The 16,893-nt window shown below is 35.6% G+C and overlaps 1 protein-coding gene across 1 annotated transcript in view; it reads right to left on the reverse strand.

Moving 5' to 3' along the window:
- Window positions 1-3,418: 3,418 nt before the first annotated feature.
- CCSER2 (coiled-coil serine rich protein 2) overlaps window positions 3,419-16,893 on the reverse strand; it is a gene marked incomplete at both ends in the record, with an annotated part of 65,320 nt that continues 51,845 nt past the window's right edge. Inside the window, one exon of the mRNA XM_084245436.1 lies at window positions 3,419-4,237. Coding sequence (XP_084101562.1) covers window positions 3,419-4,237 — 819 coding nt within the window. The remainder of the gene's footprint in view (window positions 4,238-16,893) is intronic.

The raw sequence follows: 16,893 nt of genomic DNA on the forward strand, positions 1-16,893 counted from the left end.
ATGTGTGCATAAGCATGCCAACATAACCACCCCAACTAATTTATAAACACAAAAACTACTGGGTGAGATGGAAAATAAACAGAAATGGTGCTGCAGTCTTTATTGATCTTCACTGCAAACCTGTCTGGCGATTCCAAATTACATCCTCAGTACCCTAGAGACCAAAAAGCCATCATGACAACCTTGCTCCGAAATGAAGAGTGTGCCTCTGTGTCAGTAACATCACTAATGCCATAGAAAGATTTAGAACTTACAGCTATAGGGGGGTCATGTTCTTTTTGATGTACAGAGTTAAATACTTCAGGGGATGATGAAATATTTAAAGACTTTAGTGACTTAATGAAAAAAGTGGCATGCTGAGGATATAGTTCTGTGAAAGGCTGTACTTCAAACAGCTATAATTATAGAGAAATTCATTTCAACAAAGAAAGCCACATCCAATAGGAGGCATTTCCATATTTCAGGCACAACTCCAAGCAACAAAGCTCATTTAAAGTGCAAATCTGATATTTTCTTTCATATTCATATTTTTACTTGTTAAAATACTTAGTAAGTTCCCTAATATCTATATAAATACAATGAACAGTAGTCTATATGCCTGAAAATATTGCACAAATTAAAATGAGACTCCAAAAGAAAACTGCTAGAGGGTCTCAGTTATTTGAAACATTCTAAATGACATAACTACATAATTCTTTGTTTAATGGTTTAAAATCATCTTCACCTGTACTCTTTAACTACTTAGGCCAAGCTTCCTTTAAATAACTTGATATGCATCTAGTAACAACTAAATGTATAATTCTACATACTCTATAAATCCTCTTTCACAAATGTGAAACTTAACTAATCCCCATAAAACTTCCTCAGGACTTATAATTTATACACTGCAACCATCTTTACCAATATTACAAGAACTAAGAAAAAGTTCCTGTGGAGGAGAACTTGACATACAGTTACTTACAGAAGCACTAAACAGAGATCAAGCCAAATCTGAGTGATCTCTGATTAATAAAGCAAGCTACATCCTCATTTCATTTCTGAAATCTACATTTACTGAGAAGTAGACTAGATAATATTCTTGCAGTTTTTAAAGAGAACTGCAGGTAAATACTATTTTGTACAAGCATCTTAGTTTTTTCTTAAATACATTATGTTTCATAATTATACTGATGAGACTTCTGCCAAGATAAGATGCAACAAAGGCACAGAGAAGTTGAACTGATCGGTTAGTATTTCTGCAAATTCATCAAGGAGAAAAAAATAAGAGCATGAAAAAGTTTAGAATAAACAAGTCAGGAATCTACATTTTTATATAGTAGATAAATATATCTGCCTCAGACTAAGAGGTTAAAAATAAAGAAAAGATTTAAAGCTTTTCCTCTAAGGATAAAGGCCTACTTGTAAATGTTTCCTAAGAGTCTACACTAATTTCTAAATAAACCAAAACCAACCAACACATCTGTATGCTCTACTCTAGGGAAACACAGTTTGATAATATCCCATTTGCAATATATGAGATCAGTTTTCTTTCTCCTTCAAAATAAAAAGACCCGATGTATTGCTTATAGCTGCAGTCATCACTGCTCATCTCTATTAAACAAAAAAAGAGCTCTGCTGATGTGTCTATCACTATGTTAACAAGGTTTGGACTACATGAAAAACTCTCTGAATTTTAGTGCTTCTCCAAGCCTAATTCAAATGAGAGTATAACAGAATTATGCTGTGCACCTGCTACCAAATCCAAGAATACTTCGTATCTAGTGAATGCCAAATTCACTCGAATGGTTCTGACAGGTAAGGGAAAATTGAATCAAAATGATAACAGATATCTTTTGAAATTTCCACTAAAGTACTTGCCGTTTCTCTTCAAAGGGGCAGAAAATTTCATCAATGTTCATTTTTTTGTAGGAATTCCTAGAAATTTGAATCGTAAGTTTTTGGTCATTAACCCCTTCCAATACATTTTTGCTCAAATGATCAAACCAAAAATGCTATCTGTCTATAAAAGACATTAACTGTAATTAAAGCATCAACAGGTGAACAGCCTCAAGGTGACAAGATTTGTGAGAACAGGGGGGAAAGCATACTGAACCATCTTTTGAGTGGCCTGATGTCTGATGCATGGTCCCTTGGAGGTTCCACAGCTACCTCCTTAGCCCATTAAAATAAACATATTGTCATTGAAATATCTTTCAATACCTTTAGCAAGACACAATTTTTCCCTCTCCAATTCTACCTTCCCAAACCTATCATTCAAACATACATCAACATAAAGGATAAACCTGGAAAATAAAACTATCGTGAATGCCAGCTATCTCAAAATGATATTAAACTTATAATTATTCAAAATATTTTAGCTGATTATAGAAAAGTTTTAAATTCCTATGTATGGTATATTTATAGCCCATCCAAGTTTTGTGCAAACATTCAAACCCATTATTCTAGTCTTGAGATATTAGCAGAAAGTCAATAAATACAAATATTATAATAGAGACTTAATATATGCCTTGGAACCTTAAAATAGCTATCATGGATCTAAAGGCCTGTAAGGTTCAAAACGGAATCACCAGCAAAACTCTAGCACCAACATGTGTTACAAATAAATACCTCTTCAGGTACAGGTTTCAAGATGTTGTCTTAAGCTTTCTAAAATTTATCCACTAGCGAAAATAAATACAAATGGGACAGGTGTGTGTGTGTGTATGTATGTCTGTGTGTGTAAAACAAGACATTAATGTAATATATAATTGATTTTTATATAATATATTTTTAGCCTGGGGAAATGGTCTGGTAAATAAATAAAATATTGAGACTAATTTGTGATACTAACAAGGAAAAATAAAACTTACATAGACTTCCCACTAAAAGCCCGATCTCTTTTATTCATCACAGAACTTTTGCATAGACCTTTCAAATATACAAATCACTGTCCAGAACTCTGCTTACAGATGATCATCATTCATTTTCACCAAACCTTTAGTAAAATAGTAGCCATATTTACAGAAGTGACAAGTGAAAAGGAAGGGGCTCTAAGAACCACAATTAATACAGATTTAAAAGGACTAAATCAGCAAAGCACAGTTCTTGCCCGTGAAGTGAAAAATTATGAATTTTCTGATGTGCAGAGGGATGAAAAAAGGGAAACATGATTAGAGCCTTCTCTAGGCATCTGAGATGGGTAAGCAAACTTTTGTGTTTACCTGAGACGAATATGCTCAAATGCTATGTACTTCAACCAGGATATAAAATGGAAGAGCCAAACTAGTAGCAGTTTCCACAGTTTAATTTTAAGATTTGCAGACTTTCAAAGGAACCTCCATTATGGGTAGTATAGCATACTGCACATAAAGCTATCACAAAACAGATTTTTTTAAAAAAAAAACAAAACAGAACAAATTGGCAGGTGATGGCTAAGTACTTAATGTATCTTTGGTTTAGGAAGACGAGAATACCGATTAGAAGCCAAACAATCCCCAGAATTCAAATTGCCATTCTGACTCTGCAAGATTTCTTTTCTTCTTAGTAGTGGCCTTGGGATACTTGTCTTGGCCTGGAAGTTTTGAGGCTCAACTAGGGGGTTGCTAATTTGTTTCTGCTTGAAAAAGCCAGAAGGCGGACGGAGCTTAGATGCTTTTGGATTTGGATTATTTGCAAGATTTGTTTGACTGGATGCTGGTTGAAGTTTTGCTGAATTACATGGTGTGATTAATGGTGACTTCTTACAAGTGGGAGTCCTACTTGGAGATGCTTCAGAAACTGGAGGAGGTACCAAAGAATTCAAGATGGGTGGCTTAAAAAGCTGCGAGGGCTTAGGCTGAGACGTGTAGCCTTCAGGTGAAGATAGATTTCTTCCAACTCTCTTAGCCTGGTCTACTGTACTTGACTGGGGAAGTGACTGAAGAGAAGTGGGTACCAAGTGAATGTCACTAATTTGATTATTCACCAAATGATAAGGCTCTTGAGCATCCGTGGTCATGTTCAAGTTTGCTTCAGAAGGTGTACTCTTAGTTACATCCTTAGCAAATTCCAGGCTTGATGAAAAAGGCCGGTCTTCCAGACCACAGTTGCTTTCTTGTTGCAAGCTGTGCGTAAAGCTTTTATCCAGATGTGCAACACCCTGAAGATTGCTCTGGACTGTGTATTCACTGCAGGCCTCTGTATGTTGCGGCTTTATTAGTTTTCCCTGGGCGTGGTCTGTGGGTCTGGGAAGGCTGCTGGAAGGCTGTAGTACTTGAGGCTATTAAAATTAAAAACAACATTAGCAACATTTTAGAAATATCACCCAAAATATAAGATCCAGTTAGGAGGTGTTGGTACTTAGAATGTTTTAATATGAGAAGCATGTGGGTTTTTTAAAATTAAATATAAAATGTAATATTCAGGTGAATTCATGAGACACATACAAAAGTGATAATGCAAACAAAAAATGATACAGGCAGTAAACACCAAACAAGATCTAAAATCAAATGGGAAAAGATCTTGAAAGTACTGATTACTACTGATTATTATAGGGAAAGATTTCAGCCTTAATTGATTATTTAAAACTTTATACATAAAAGCTTAACAAATTGGTTCTATAATACTTCAATTTAATCTCCATAAAGCATTCATATCATAACTGTGATCTCCAGAATATTACCCATTTTAAAGATTTTTTAATCAAGAAAGGTGATATACTAAATTATCACATTTGATTAGAGGAACTATTAAGACTCAAGATGCTATACCTATTACAAAAATTAATACTGTCAGCAGATAAATACGGTTTAGAGTGAAAACTATATTGTCAGTTGATGTGAAATTCTATTTGAACAAAAATATGTCAAAACATTTAGCTAATGCTAACCTACCTTTAATATCTTGTTGAAAATTTTCAGAATAAAATGTTGCCATAGCTTATTTGTTCTGTCTCACTGTCATGAGGGAGCAACTAAGGTTCTGTTATGGCTGATATGTGGAAAATAGAATTACCCTGCCTATGAGTAAAGGGTAAAATTTAGTAAAATTAAAAATGATCAGACTTTAAATGATGGCTGAGAATAAAACAACTACGCCTAGAACTTGAACTAAAGCTGAAAAGCCTACAACAGCAAAATTTCTAAGGTCAACATACTTCACATGTAACACTCTAGAGCTCAATCTATACCTACATTCTTTATGAATTAGAGGAAATATACAATTCCTGTTACTTTTGGGCATTCAGTAAGAAATATGAATCTTAATATTTTTCAATGGCCCAAGTGGTAAAAGTATATAGGTCAGAGCCTATTTGGTCATGTCCCAATATACAGCGTGGTTGCTACAAATGAATAGCATACAATCGTTCTCTCTCCCTCTCTCTCTCAATATCTATTAAATAATGTGGGCTGAAAACATCATAAAAATTGGCCATTCAACATGAACCTTAGGGGACCATTTTTTGTTGACAAAATAACTTTTTAACTATACCAATTTAAAAATCTACACAGTAAAAATTTCTAATTTTACAAAAAAAGGTACTCAACTATAGATACTGAATCACTTGTGTTTTGCCACTTTCTGCAGGTCCTTGAATAACACTGGATGATGGATGTCAGGGTCAGCATTCAGGGATTAAGCCAGGGTTATAAGAGACTAAGAACAATGATCACTGACTCACAGAGGGATAGTTGACTATGAGAATATAGGATTAACTTCCTATTGAAAAAAAAAAAATCAAGATGGTGACTACTGAAAATTAATCCTTATACAATGTTATTCTAAAATTTATTTTAGAATGTTTAAAATAAGCCCAGTAAATAAGGATCAAAGTAACTGCTTCAATCTAAATGTTCTAGACTTTAGAGTCACTTGATAATTTTACCACAACAGATAATTTTATCACAACAGAGATTAATAAACTGTATTTAAAGATAGGAGGGACTAAAATCACCATGTAATTAATTCAATAGATTAAAGAAAACTAAAACATGGAAAAAATGATCATACACTCAAAATTAGTAAAAATATAAAGTAGGAACATATTAAGCAAATCAGAATCTTCAGGAGGCTGGGGACAGGGGTAGGGGTCCCCAGCGTAGCCAAGAAAGAAAATTGCAGTGTCACATGGTTGATTCAATGGGAATTTGTTTTTCCTTTTTATCTCATTTCACCTTCAAAAACATTGATAGTCTAGTCTCAAGTTAAAAATTTAAGGTAACTTAAGACCTTTGAAAATATAAATAAAATCTGTATCATAAGGTCTATTGTCAGTAAGAAAAAAAGTTATGCGCATATGCTATCAGCTCGAAGCATAAAATGGTGCGATTTCCTAATTAAGACAAAGTAACAAACTACTATAAGATAACCAAACCTCTAGAGAAGGAGCACTGGGAACTGTAGATATATTATCCATTCGCACAGTTGTGATTGCACATTACCCAACTGAACAGTTCATCAGAAAATTAAATGGGAACATTGCAGATAGACATGAAAGACATTACTTATATTGAATCCAAAAAGCTCCATTTCTAATATTAAAGAGTTAGAAAATAATCCAGTTTTGAAGAATAAAATTTTGACTCTTTTAACTGACTTAGGTTTCACAATTATATTAAAAAGGCTAAACTATCAGTTGCATTAAATAAATCAATAGTTTCTATTTACATGCTGAATAAACAAAGACGTTATTTTTATTAAAAGTTTATTTTACTGGTATAAAAACTAGTTTGGAAATCAATTCTACTACTGTAAAGCAAAAGAAATTTCTTGAGCAAGATTAAAAAATGACTATATAGCAAGCACCAAGGAAATGACATGCTCCTGATATGTGACAGACTGTGGAGAACTGATTGCCCACCAAGGGGCAATACCTCCAGTGAGAAAAGCAGAGGTGTGTTCCTATAGCTTGTCATTTGTAGAACAAGTTCCCCAAATTGTAAACACTTAGCTGTGTTAATATATAAAAGCAAGATGTTAAGACTTCATATTGCCCAAACTCAACTACATTTTTAGAATTCTACATATAAAAAGAAAGAGCCCATGTTCTCATGGATAATAAGGCAAACAGGAAGGATTATCAAAGGCCATTTTTTAAAAAATATGTACTTTGTATTATGTTCTGTATTAAGTGTAGCAAAATATGGAAGTAAACAAAAAGGCTGCGGTTAAACAAAAAGGCTGTTCCTGTGGTTAAGAGGTATAGTGAGAGAGACAGACAGAGGTAAACAAGAGAGACCATGTCTCAATCTAACAACTTAAGAGAATAAAACAAAAGCATTAAGACTGACTAGAAAGGTCACTGAAGTCAGCATTCAAGAATTTCAAACATCTGAACTAAGTTTTAAAAGAACAAGGAGAAGCTTGCCAAGTAGAAAAGAAGAGAACAGCATGCTGGGTAAAGGGTCAATACTAAGAACAGAAGCAAAAAAGAGACATGGTATAGTCTACTAACTTCAAATTGTTAGAAAGAAATTGGAGAGCTCAGTATTGAAGGGAAGTGTAGGCAAGGGCTGCCTCATGGAGGAACATATGTCAGGTTAGGCAGTTCTAACTGTACAATAGATTACAAAAACCATTAATGAACTGTATACAAAGGAATCATAGGATCCAATGTGTATTTTATTTATTTACTGAGGGAGAGAGGGAAGGGAACGACAGCATACCAGTTCTACTTGGAACTGGGTCCTAAACTTTAGTCCAATTTCAGACATTTCTTTTTTTTTAAAGATTTATTTATGTTTATATAAGAACCAGGGTACAGGCTAGATATGAGGGTGAGAGAATTCACCAGAAACAGAGCGGGGAGCAGAACAGGCAGACTGATGAAACATACTGCTGAGGGGTGCAGCAGGCGCAACAGCAGAGGTCTGCCGCTCCATGTGGGATTCTCGCCAGCCAGCCGAGATCAAACCAGTGCTACAGCGTGGTGCTCAACTGCCTGCATCACCAGGGAGGCCCCAATTTCAGACATTTCATAGAGATGTCTTGAAGAAACAATGGACACCACATGCAGTTATACCATTTCTTGCAAAGACCTTCATCAAGCTGAGTTACAAACTCTCTGGTATCTCAGGCCAATGGGTGGATGACTCATTATCAACACAGGGGTGTCACTGTTCCAGTGGCCATTGGATGCCCAACCTCATTCCCAAATAGATGTCTTGATACATTTATCCCCAGTGACTGTGACATGAAGAGAACCTCCCACTTTGAGGGTTGACAAGATTACAGGCATCGTTAAAGCACTTGAAATTCACATCAAATTAAAAGGAAGGCAGCTCATAGTCCTTACACCACCAAGGAAAGTATTTCCTGGAGCTCACTCATTCCAGGTATGTTGCTTTGAATGAGTGTGCTTTCCTCCTGGGCATAGCATTATAGTTGAAAGATGCATCAAAGATGACAAAGCACAGACATTTTTCCCTGTGTTTAATGAGTACTATCACTACTTTAAACTACCCCTTATTATACTTACTACCTGCCAGTCTCTAGGGTAAATGTCTTTCATGGTAGGGTAATTGATGTTTTATCTTTTTGCTTCTCTCCTATTAGGGAACATTCCTTCTCCTCTCCATGTGTTTTGTGTGGAGCCACTGATTATGGTACACGGTGATGTATCGGCCACTGGCCAGTCATGCTTCTTTACCTTCCTGGCAATGATGATTAATTAGTTCAAAAGGTGAGAAGGTGACCCAAGCAGGGGCTAGAGGGCCCTTGCTGGGGATTGTCATGAAGACGCTGAAAAAAGAAGCATTTCTCTCTTGGGTTGCTAAGCTGAGGCAACAGTGAATATTTCCCCCATTGTATAAGTAACTCTTATCTGCAACAGGAAAGAGGCCAACATGCAGAAAGGCAGAAGCAAGAGATAGATGAAGAGGGAGAGTCATAGTTGCTCAGAATTTAGTCCTCAGTTCCAGATGACATGTAGGGATCTCTGCATCTCTTCTTCAGCTTCAATGGGCTATCTCATGATACACTGAAGGATAGGAACCAATTAATTTCTTAAACAAGTTGGGTTTCTGTTAATTGCAACCAAAACCTTCAGACAATTACATTAGAATTGAAGGCCTACTAGAACATAACCATACGAGAACAGCCATCTAAGTCTTACTCATTATTGTATTCCCAGTGCTATGAACAGTATCTGGCCCACAGTAGCTTCTCAGAAAATATTTGTTAATGAATAAATAATAGATGAACATTACCTCATTGAGTCTTTACACAAATTCTGAAAAAGAAACACTGTATATAGAGCACCAAGTGGGTGAGGGAAAGTTCTCCCAGGGGAATTCCACATTATTATTTAAGTCTACAGTTGTTTACCTTCACCTAGTCAGTCCCCTTCTAATTGGTTTCTTTGTTTCTTCTCATGCATGGAACCAGAGTGATCTTCTAAAGGTAAAGATTTTATTCAATCACTCAATGTGTATTTTAGAAATGTCATTCAGTGAGAATCAGTGTGGAATGTAATGGGAGCAGATGAGATTGTAAGCAGAATAACCAGATAGTTAGCTATTACTAGCTTCAGTGATAAATTTTAAGGGTCTAAAATTAGGATATTAGAGGAAAGACTGGAGATGATGAAAAGAAATTTTGAAGGTGGTTGTTTGGGAGGAATTAAAGATGTGCCCCAGTTACGTCAGTTTGGAACTGTAGGATGTATTGAAACAAACAAAAAAAAAGGTTCTAAGGAATGTGTCTACAAGCACATTCATTTCAGCAACCAAGGGCATTCCCCTCCCCCCCCCACCAACTACTATGAAACTCCCTGTAGCCAGAAATAAGAACAGCTTTAGTACTTGCAGAAGAGTTAGTTATGGAAAGCTTGAAAATGTCAGATCAATCCCTAAATTTAAAGAGCTAAGAACTTCTAACTGAACTCAGCAACTTCAAGTCTTACATTAGTTAGATACATATATTTCAGTACACCATTCTGAGAAATCACAGATATAACATCTATCAGTGTCAAGATCAAGAGAGTCATCAATAGGCACTACTGGGTAATAATGCAAAGAATTGGTAGGCATCATCATAACCTTAAATGTCTACTTTGGTTTGCTTATAAAGACAACTAGAAACTATGAGCTCCTTATAGGCATGAACCATATCTGATTCATTTTTGTTGTTGTGGCTGGCAATCTTAGTATTTAGCATAGAGTAGGGATTAAATATATATTTTCTAAGTGAGTGAATAAATAAAATGAGTATCAGTTAAGTGGCATATTCCAGAATTTCTTCTTTGGTAATAAATTATCAAAATGATACTTCCTTATTAAGTCAATGATGCAGTACTAATCATCAAATAAGAATAACTTTAAAAAATTATTTAATAGAAAAAACGTTTTCTCGGGCCTCCCCTGGTGGCGGCAGCAGTTGAGCGCTGGGCTGCGAAGCTGCCCACTGCCTCTGCAGCGCCGGTTCAATTCCTGGCCACCAGCGAGTGTCCCACATGGCGCAACAGACCTCTCCTGCCACGCCCACTGCTCCCCTCAGCAGTTTATTTCATCACTCTGCCTGTTCTGTTCCCTTCTCTGGCTCTGGTGAATTCTCTCATCCTCCTGTGCTTCTGACTGTACCCAGTGCTTGTATAAATAAATAAATAAACATTAAAAAAAGTTTTCTCTAAATAAGCTTAGGTTTAGCTTAGTGATTCATGTTTAGAAGGACAGCAAGAATGATTAACTACATGTGAACTTGAACACAACACCTGATATAATGGCCAACCAGCTATACCACAAATGTCTTTATACTTGGGAGATGAGACAGAGGTAGATGAAATGAGTTGGGGAAATTGCCTTAACAAGCATTCAGCTAGTTTCCACTATTAATAATTAAATATAATTATACATGTGAAATACATAGCATAGGATCTTCTAGAGAATCAAAAGTGTTCACTATTTGTCCACCTATGATTATTAAAAGGTGTAAGAATGATCAATTCAAGCCATGACTCTTTTGTAAATGGGGCTTGGGTGAAGAGAGGGACAGAGGACATATCCTATAGAAATATAATAATAGTTTCTACAGAATAAGAGGTTTCTAGGTTTCAAATACATATTTCAATAATGTCAGTCATATCTAAATGTTTTATAGACAGAGTAGTCATATCTTATTTGACATAGAAGTCAAGATTCTGGGAAAGAAACCAGGGCTAGAAAATTCAAGGTATTCATGTATTTAAGGTATGCTCAGGAAGAATTTACATACAAATACATGAGTGACCCAGTGTAACACAGTACTGAATCACTTAGCTGACACAGCCAAACTAATCTGGGTTTTAGTCCTGGCTCCCTCACTTACCATCAGTGAGATACTGAGTAAACAATCTCATTATTTTTGGATGTCATTTTACTATTCATAAAATGAGAATAATAATTTATAACTCATTGAACTATTTTAAAAAATGAATGATAACATGCATACAAAGTGCTCAGGGTAATGCCTAACACATTACAAATATGTGAAAAAGATTATGCTCTGGGTTCTGAGAGATTTCCTTTCTTTCCAAAGACAGATAGTAAAATTCCTAAATTTGTACACATTATCTCTGTCACAAGACTCTAGGTGGAAAATATAGTGTGATTTTTATAAATGAGTAAACTATGGTTGAAAGAAATGACATGCCCCAAATCATACACTTTTGGAAATGGCAAAGCCAGCAACTGAACTGACAGAGAATTTAAAATGCAGTGCTAAAACATCATTATTCTGTGCTATTTGAGTAATTCCAGTGAATTCATAAACTCTCAAAACATGCAATACGGCCCAGATGATTATTTTAAAAACAATACCAACAATGAAGTACTAACTTTCCTGGATAATGCCCTATTTCCCTCTTAGCTGATCAACCCTACACAGGATAACTTTGACACTAAACTAGAGCACACTGTGGAGCAGTACTTCTGGGAAAGAAGTTCCAAGCGACCCACTGGAGGAAATACAATGAATACAAGTAAAGGCATTTTTAGCAATGAAAAAAAAGAACTCTGCACCTTCACTGTTTCCATACACAGAAATCAAATATTTCTAGCATTAGCATAATAAAAAATACTCATACAAGTTTCTATAAACATTTTTGTTCTAGTGTCCCCAGCAGTAAGATGGAAGCTATAAACATCATGTCCTGATTAAGTAAAAGTATATCAATCTGCTAAGGTAGAAAGCAGGAAATGTTCTAAAATGCAACAATTGCTACCACATAACACACAAAGGCATTACCTAAAAATTACTTTCTTGGTACATACAAGTTCATAATTATTATTCAATTCATTTTGAAGGTTAAAAGGAAGACGGACATGGAGCCATCTGTATGTAACATGCCTGTAAGTTCATGCAGGCTCTGACATGCATCATGCAAACTGGAGGGAAAAAACAAAAACAAAAAAGTAATTATGAGGAAGGTGGTAAGAAAAATCTGAAATTGTACTGTACCACGCTTTGTCAGAGAAGTAATGGACTAACTTCTCAACTCCTTGCCAATGGCATAATGGGAGAGCAGAGACAAGAAAAAGACAGGACAATGGTATCAGAGACCACACACAACACCAAGGAATTGCCATGACTGGAGAGCAGCCAGAACTATTTGTTTTGTATTTGTTGTGTTTTTCTAGGCAATAATATTTAATGTATTTGTATAAAATCAGAACATATTTCAATAGTTATACTCCTTACTGAAGTAATCTGCAATTTAATAGAAGTTATTCATAGCCATCAAATGGTATATATGAAACTTCTTATACTTCAAACTTCTCATACTTAAGAAGAATAACTTGAATTTTATTTTTAAAAAATTCAAAAAAAAATTCACATAATACTCTTACTCCAAAGATCTGAAAGGTTTAGTCTCATGTTCCTTTATGAGAGAAGAAATTCTTTTTTTAATAATCTCAGTGTTTTACACATCACAAATACAACTCAATATTTGTTAATTTATTTTTATTACTGTTAGTACATAATAAAGACCAATAAAAGTGTAATCTAATCTTCATGTATGTCTTTCCTAAATTATAAGTGAGGTTCCATACATCACTATAGAGATGGAAGACAAAACTGGGTGCCTCGTATAACTAGATACAAAGAATTCTGCTCTATAATTCACATGAATCCAATCAGTCTCCAAGGTTTCTTGGGAATCAGGAATGCTCTTATTCCTCTAGGTCTCAGAATGATGCCTCCAGATCTCAGAGAACTTAGAGAAGATACCTACCTGATTGATAAGTATAAATTAAATGTAAACAAATTCCAGAATGATTTCAGTGGCTTTTCTAAGTTGGTCAGTTAGCTGTTTTTAAAAACTATTAAAATAATTAAGCATTTTCTATATAGGCACAATCAGTGTGAAATGCGTAATTTTCATGTTTCTGTATCTTTAAGACACAGAATCCATTAACATCCTTTGAGATGCACAGTAGTTCAGAAAAAATTAAATAATTTTTTAAATACAATAATAATACAATTCATGTGACCATTATATAGTTGATTTATCCAGAGTAGGATACTGCAGGCACTATATTATAGCAACAAATATGGCTAACAAAACAATCACAATCAGCAGAGAAAGTCATTATAAAAGACTAATATGGAAAACAATTGCTACATTTTTCTCATAGTCGTAATGTGTTGAGATAAACATTAACCCATGCCTAGGTTTATGGGACAGCCTTCTGGACCATGAGTTTGATGCACATTTCTAATCAACAGACCAGTGACTATATTAAATAGCAAATGTAATTAGCTGTAAAAATGGGCACAGTGCCATATGCTATATTAACCACACTTTAAAAAAAAGATTTACCATAAAATCAAGTTATTCAGATTTTACTGAATTCCCCTCGCTGTAAAAATATTTTATTTTTATGAAAAGTCACTCCCAGAGCCAATTTCTCATTAAAACATTGAAATTGATAGTATCCTATATATAAAATTGATTGCAGACACATGGTGAAGCCAATCAGTTTAAGCCACATCAATGTACACCTTATGAGCATATATATATCCTGTGTCTCTAGAAAGTACATATCCTTTGATTAAGGAACACCCTTCTAGGATTCTACTCAAGTACAGAGAGTTGCTTGTACTGGTTTAAACACAAGGATAAACTGCCTTGCAATCACATTTCTGTTTAATGAGGAAGAAAAAGAGAAATAACATCAGTGCCCAATAAAAGGAAAAGATTAAATAAGAGTATTTCTACATGGAAATGTATTATTTTAAAAAATGCTTTCAAGGGCCTCCCCGGTGGCGCAGCGGTTGAGCGCTGGGTTGCGAAGCTGCCCATGGCCTCTGCGGTGCCGGTTCGATCCCCGGCTGCTCCCCGGCCACCGGAGGAGGGTCCCACATGGCGCACAGACCTCTCCTGCCGCCAGCTGCTCCCCTCAGCAGTGTACTTCAGTCCTTCTGCCTGCTCTGCTCCCTGCTCTGGCTCTGGTGAGTTCTCTCACCCTCCCGCGCTTCTGACTGTACCCAGTGCATGTATAAACAAACAAACAAAATAAATAAATAAATAAAACATGCCTCTACTAAAAAAATAAATAAATAAATAAAAATGCTTTCAAGAAATATTTATATAAAAGCTCATATAATGATAGCACATGAATAAAAACAAAACAAAAAATGGAGACTATGAGAGTATCAGATAGTTTATGAATGTTTTATCTGAATTTTAAATATATACAAGATGTGTCAGATATAAATGCATAATTTCAATCAGATAACATATAATCTGAGTTGTGACATAAATATGTATCCCTGGTTAAAAAGTTTTGCATAATACTCCCCCTGAAAGGCTATAAAGGGTAGGAGGAAAATATAACTGTCCTCATTAAATGTAATTCTGATTAATACAATTATTACTACAAGGTCAATTAAGAAATCAGACTATACTATATCAAGAAATTACTGGGCTATTAAGCCATATGCAGGACAGACTTCCCCTTTATGCTAAAAGATCTATTACTCTTGTAAATTAAAAAACCTAAAAAATAATAACAGATTGCTTTATTAAAGAGTAATTAATAGCCAATCCTACCAGATGTCTACATTTAGAAGAAAAGGAAGTCCACTTAAATTGGTGTTTAAGGTGGTATCAGAAATGAATTACTACTGAAATACTGTAGTGTATAAGAATTTTCTCAGTTATCTATCATTACAGAATCAACCTGTCCAAAAATCAGCACATGATGGCTAACATATAATATCAATGAGTAATTATTTTATGTTATTTGGAATATTATATATTTCCAAAACCCTCTGAAAAACCACTGGATTTGCTGTCATAATTCCATACCTTTTTCCCTCTCTATATTTTATCATTAAATAATAACAATATTTTCATTAGTAAACTATTTCAACTGTTCTCAAGTTGACTCCAAAATAATGTACTATGAGGACTACAACTGGGGGGAGAGGGAGCGAACACTGTTTAAAAATGAACAATGATGTAAAAAATATATGAAAGAGAGAGAGAGAGAAAGAAAAGAAAAAGAAAAGGAAAGGAAAGAGGGGCCTCCCCAGTGGCGCAGCGGTTAAGCGTTGGGTTGTGAAGCTGCCTGCCGGTTCTCTGCAGCGCCGGTTCTATCCCCGGCTGCTCCCCAGCCACCAGAGGAGGTTTCCACATGGCGCGCGGATCTCTTCTGCTGCCCGCTCCTCCCCTCAGCAGTGTACTTCGGTCCTTTTGCCTGCTCTGCTCCCCGCTCTGGCTCTGGTGAATTCTCTCACCCTCCCACGCTTCTGACTGTACCCAGTGCTTGTATAAATAAATAAAAATAAATCTTTAAAAAAAAAAAAAAGGAAAGAGAGAAAAAGAGAGAGAGAAAGAGAGAAAAAGAAAGAACAAAACCCCCACAAAATAATGCAGTATAACATAGTTCTCCTCTAAAGGAACCTATTAAGCTCGATAAGAGCTATCAAAAAGCTGTGAGCAAGTCCTCTAGTTATCACTTTCACAAGGCCCTACATGCCTCAGTAATCAAGTCCCTGGGTCAGTTCTCTTAGTTGTACAAGTTATACAAGTTGTATATTCGAACTTAGCCATAAAAATTCCATGTGTATACCTTCTTATAGGTGATTAAAAATCCAAACTCTAGAGACTCAAACTTTATTTTTTTCTAACTTGGAGATGCAGAGAAAGGAGGTTTGACCTTGAAAAGTCATAAAGACAGACCTTGATGGTTGTGTTGCAAGACACTGCTGCTACATAGTTGGAAATGAAAAGATAAATCTGAACCCAAGAGGAAAGGAGGAAAAAGCATTTGAAAGTGGAGGGCCAATGACTCAAGGTATGGACAAGAAAATTCTAAAGCTATACAACTAATGAAATGGGTAGTTTCTGAGAAAACATTTTGAAAATAAATCTGAAACTTTATTTCCAATATAGAATAATTAACCTTAAATTTCATATTTAAACTCGTTGAAGTGAAAAAGAATATGAGAGAAAAATATTGGGGATGCAGGATAGAACCTAAAAGAGGATTTCAGTAAGTAAAAGGCAGATATGTTAATAGAAGGTAAATCTGTCAAACCTTGCTATTTGCTGGCTACAAAACTAAGACTACAATATCATTTGTTATAAACTACTCTTTGAAATTCAGGTTAGTTCACTAGCAGTTTAGTGCATTCCTTATGCTCAAGGAATCTTTAAATACAGGATAAAAGAAAGCAACTGACTTGAAGACAAGAGAAGTAAAAGTGAGAGTTTACAGAGATGGTGTGAGGGAGGAGGTAGAGGAGAAATTGCTTTCCTCATTGCTTCCTGTAAACAAATTAACTTACTATTAAATAACCTGAGGGGCCTCCCCGGTGGCGCAATGGGTTGAGCACAGTGCTGTGAAGCTGTCCACAGCCTCTGCAGCGCAGGTTCGATTCCCGGCCAGCCAGGGAGATTCCCACATGGCTTGGCAGACCTCGCCTGTCGTGCCCGCTGCTCCCCTCTGCAGT

This window comes from Talpa europaea (genome assembly GCF_964194135.1).
Source record: "Talpa europaea genome assembly, chromosome: 10".
In the NCBI taxonomy this organism is placed as follows: domain Eukaryota; kingdom Metazoa; phylum Chordata; class Mammalia; order Eulipotyphla; family Talpidae; genus Talpa; species Talpa europaea.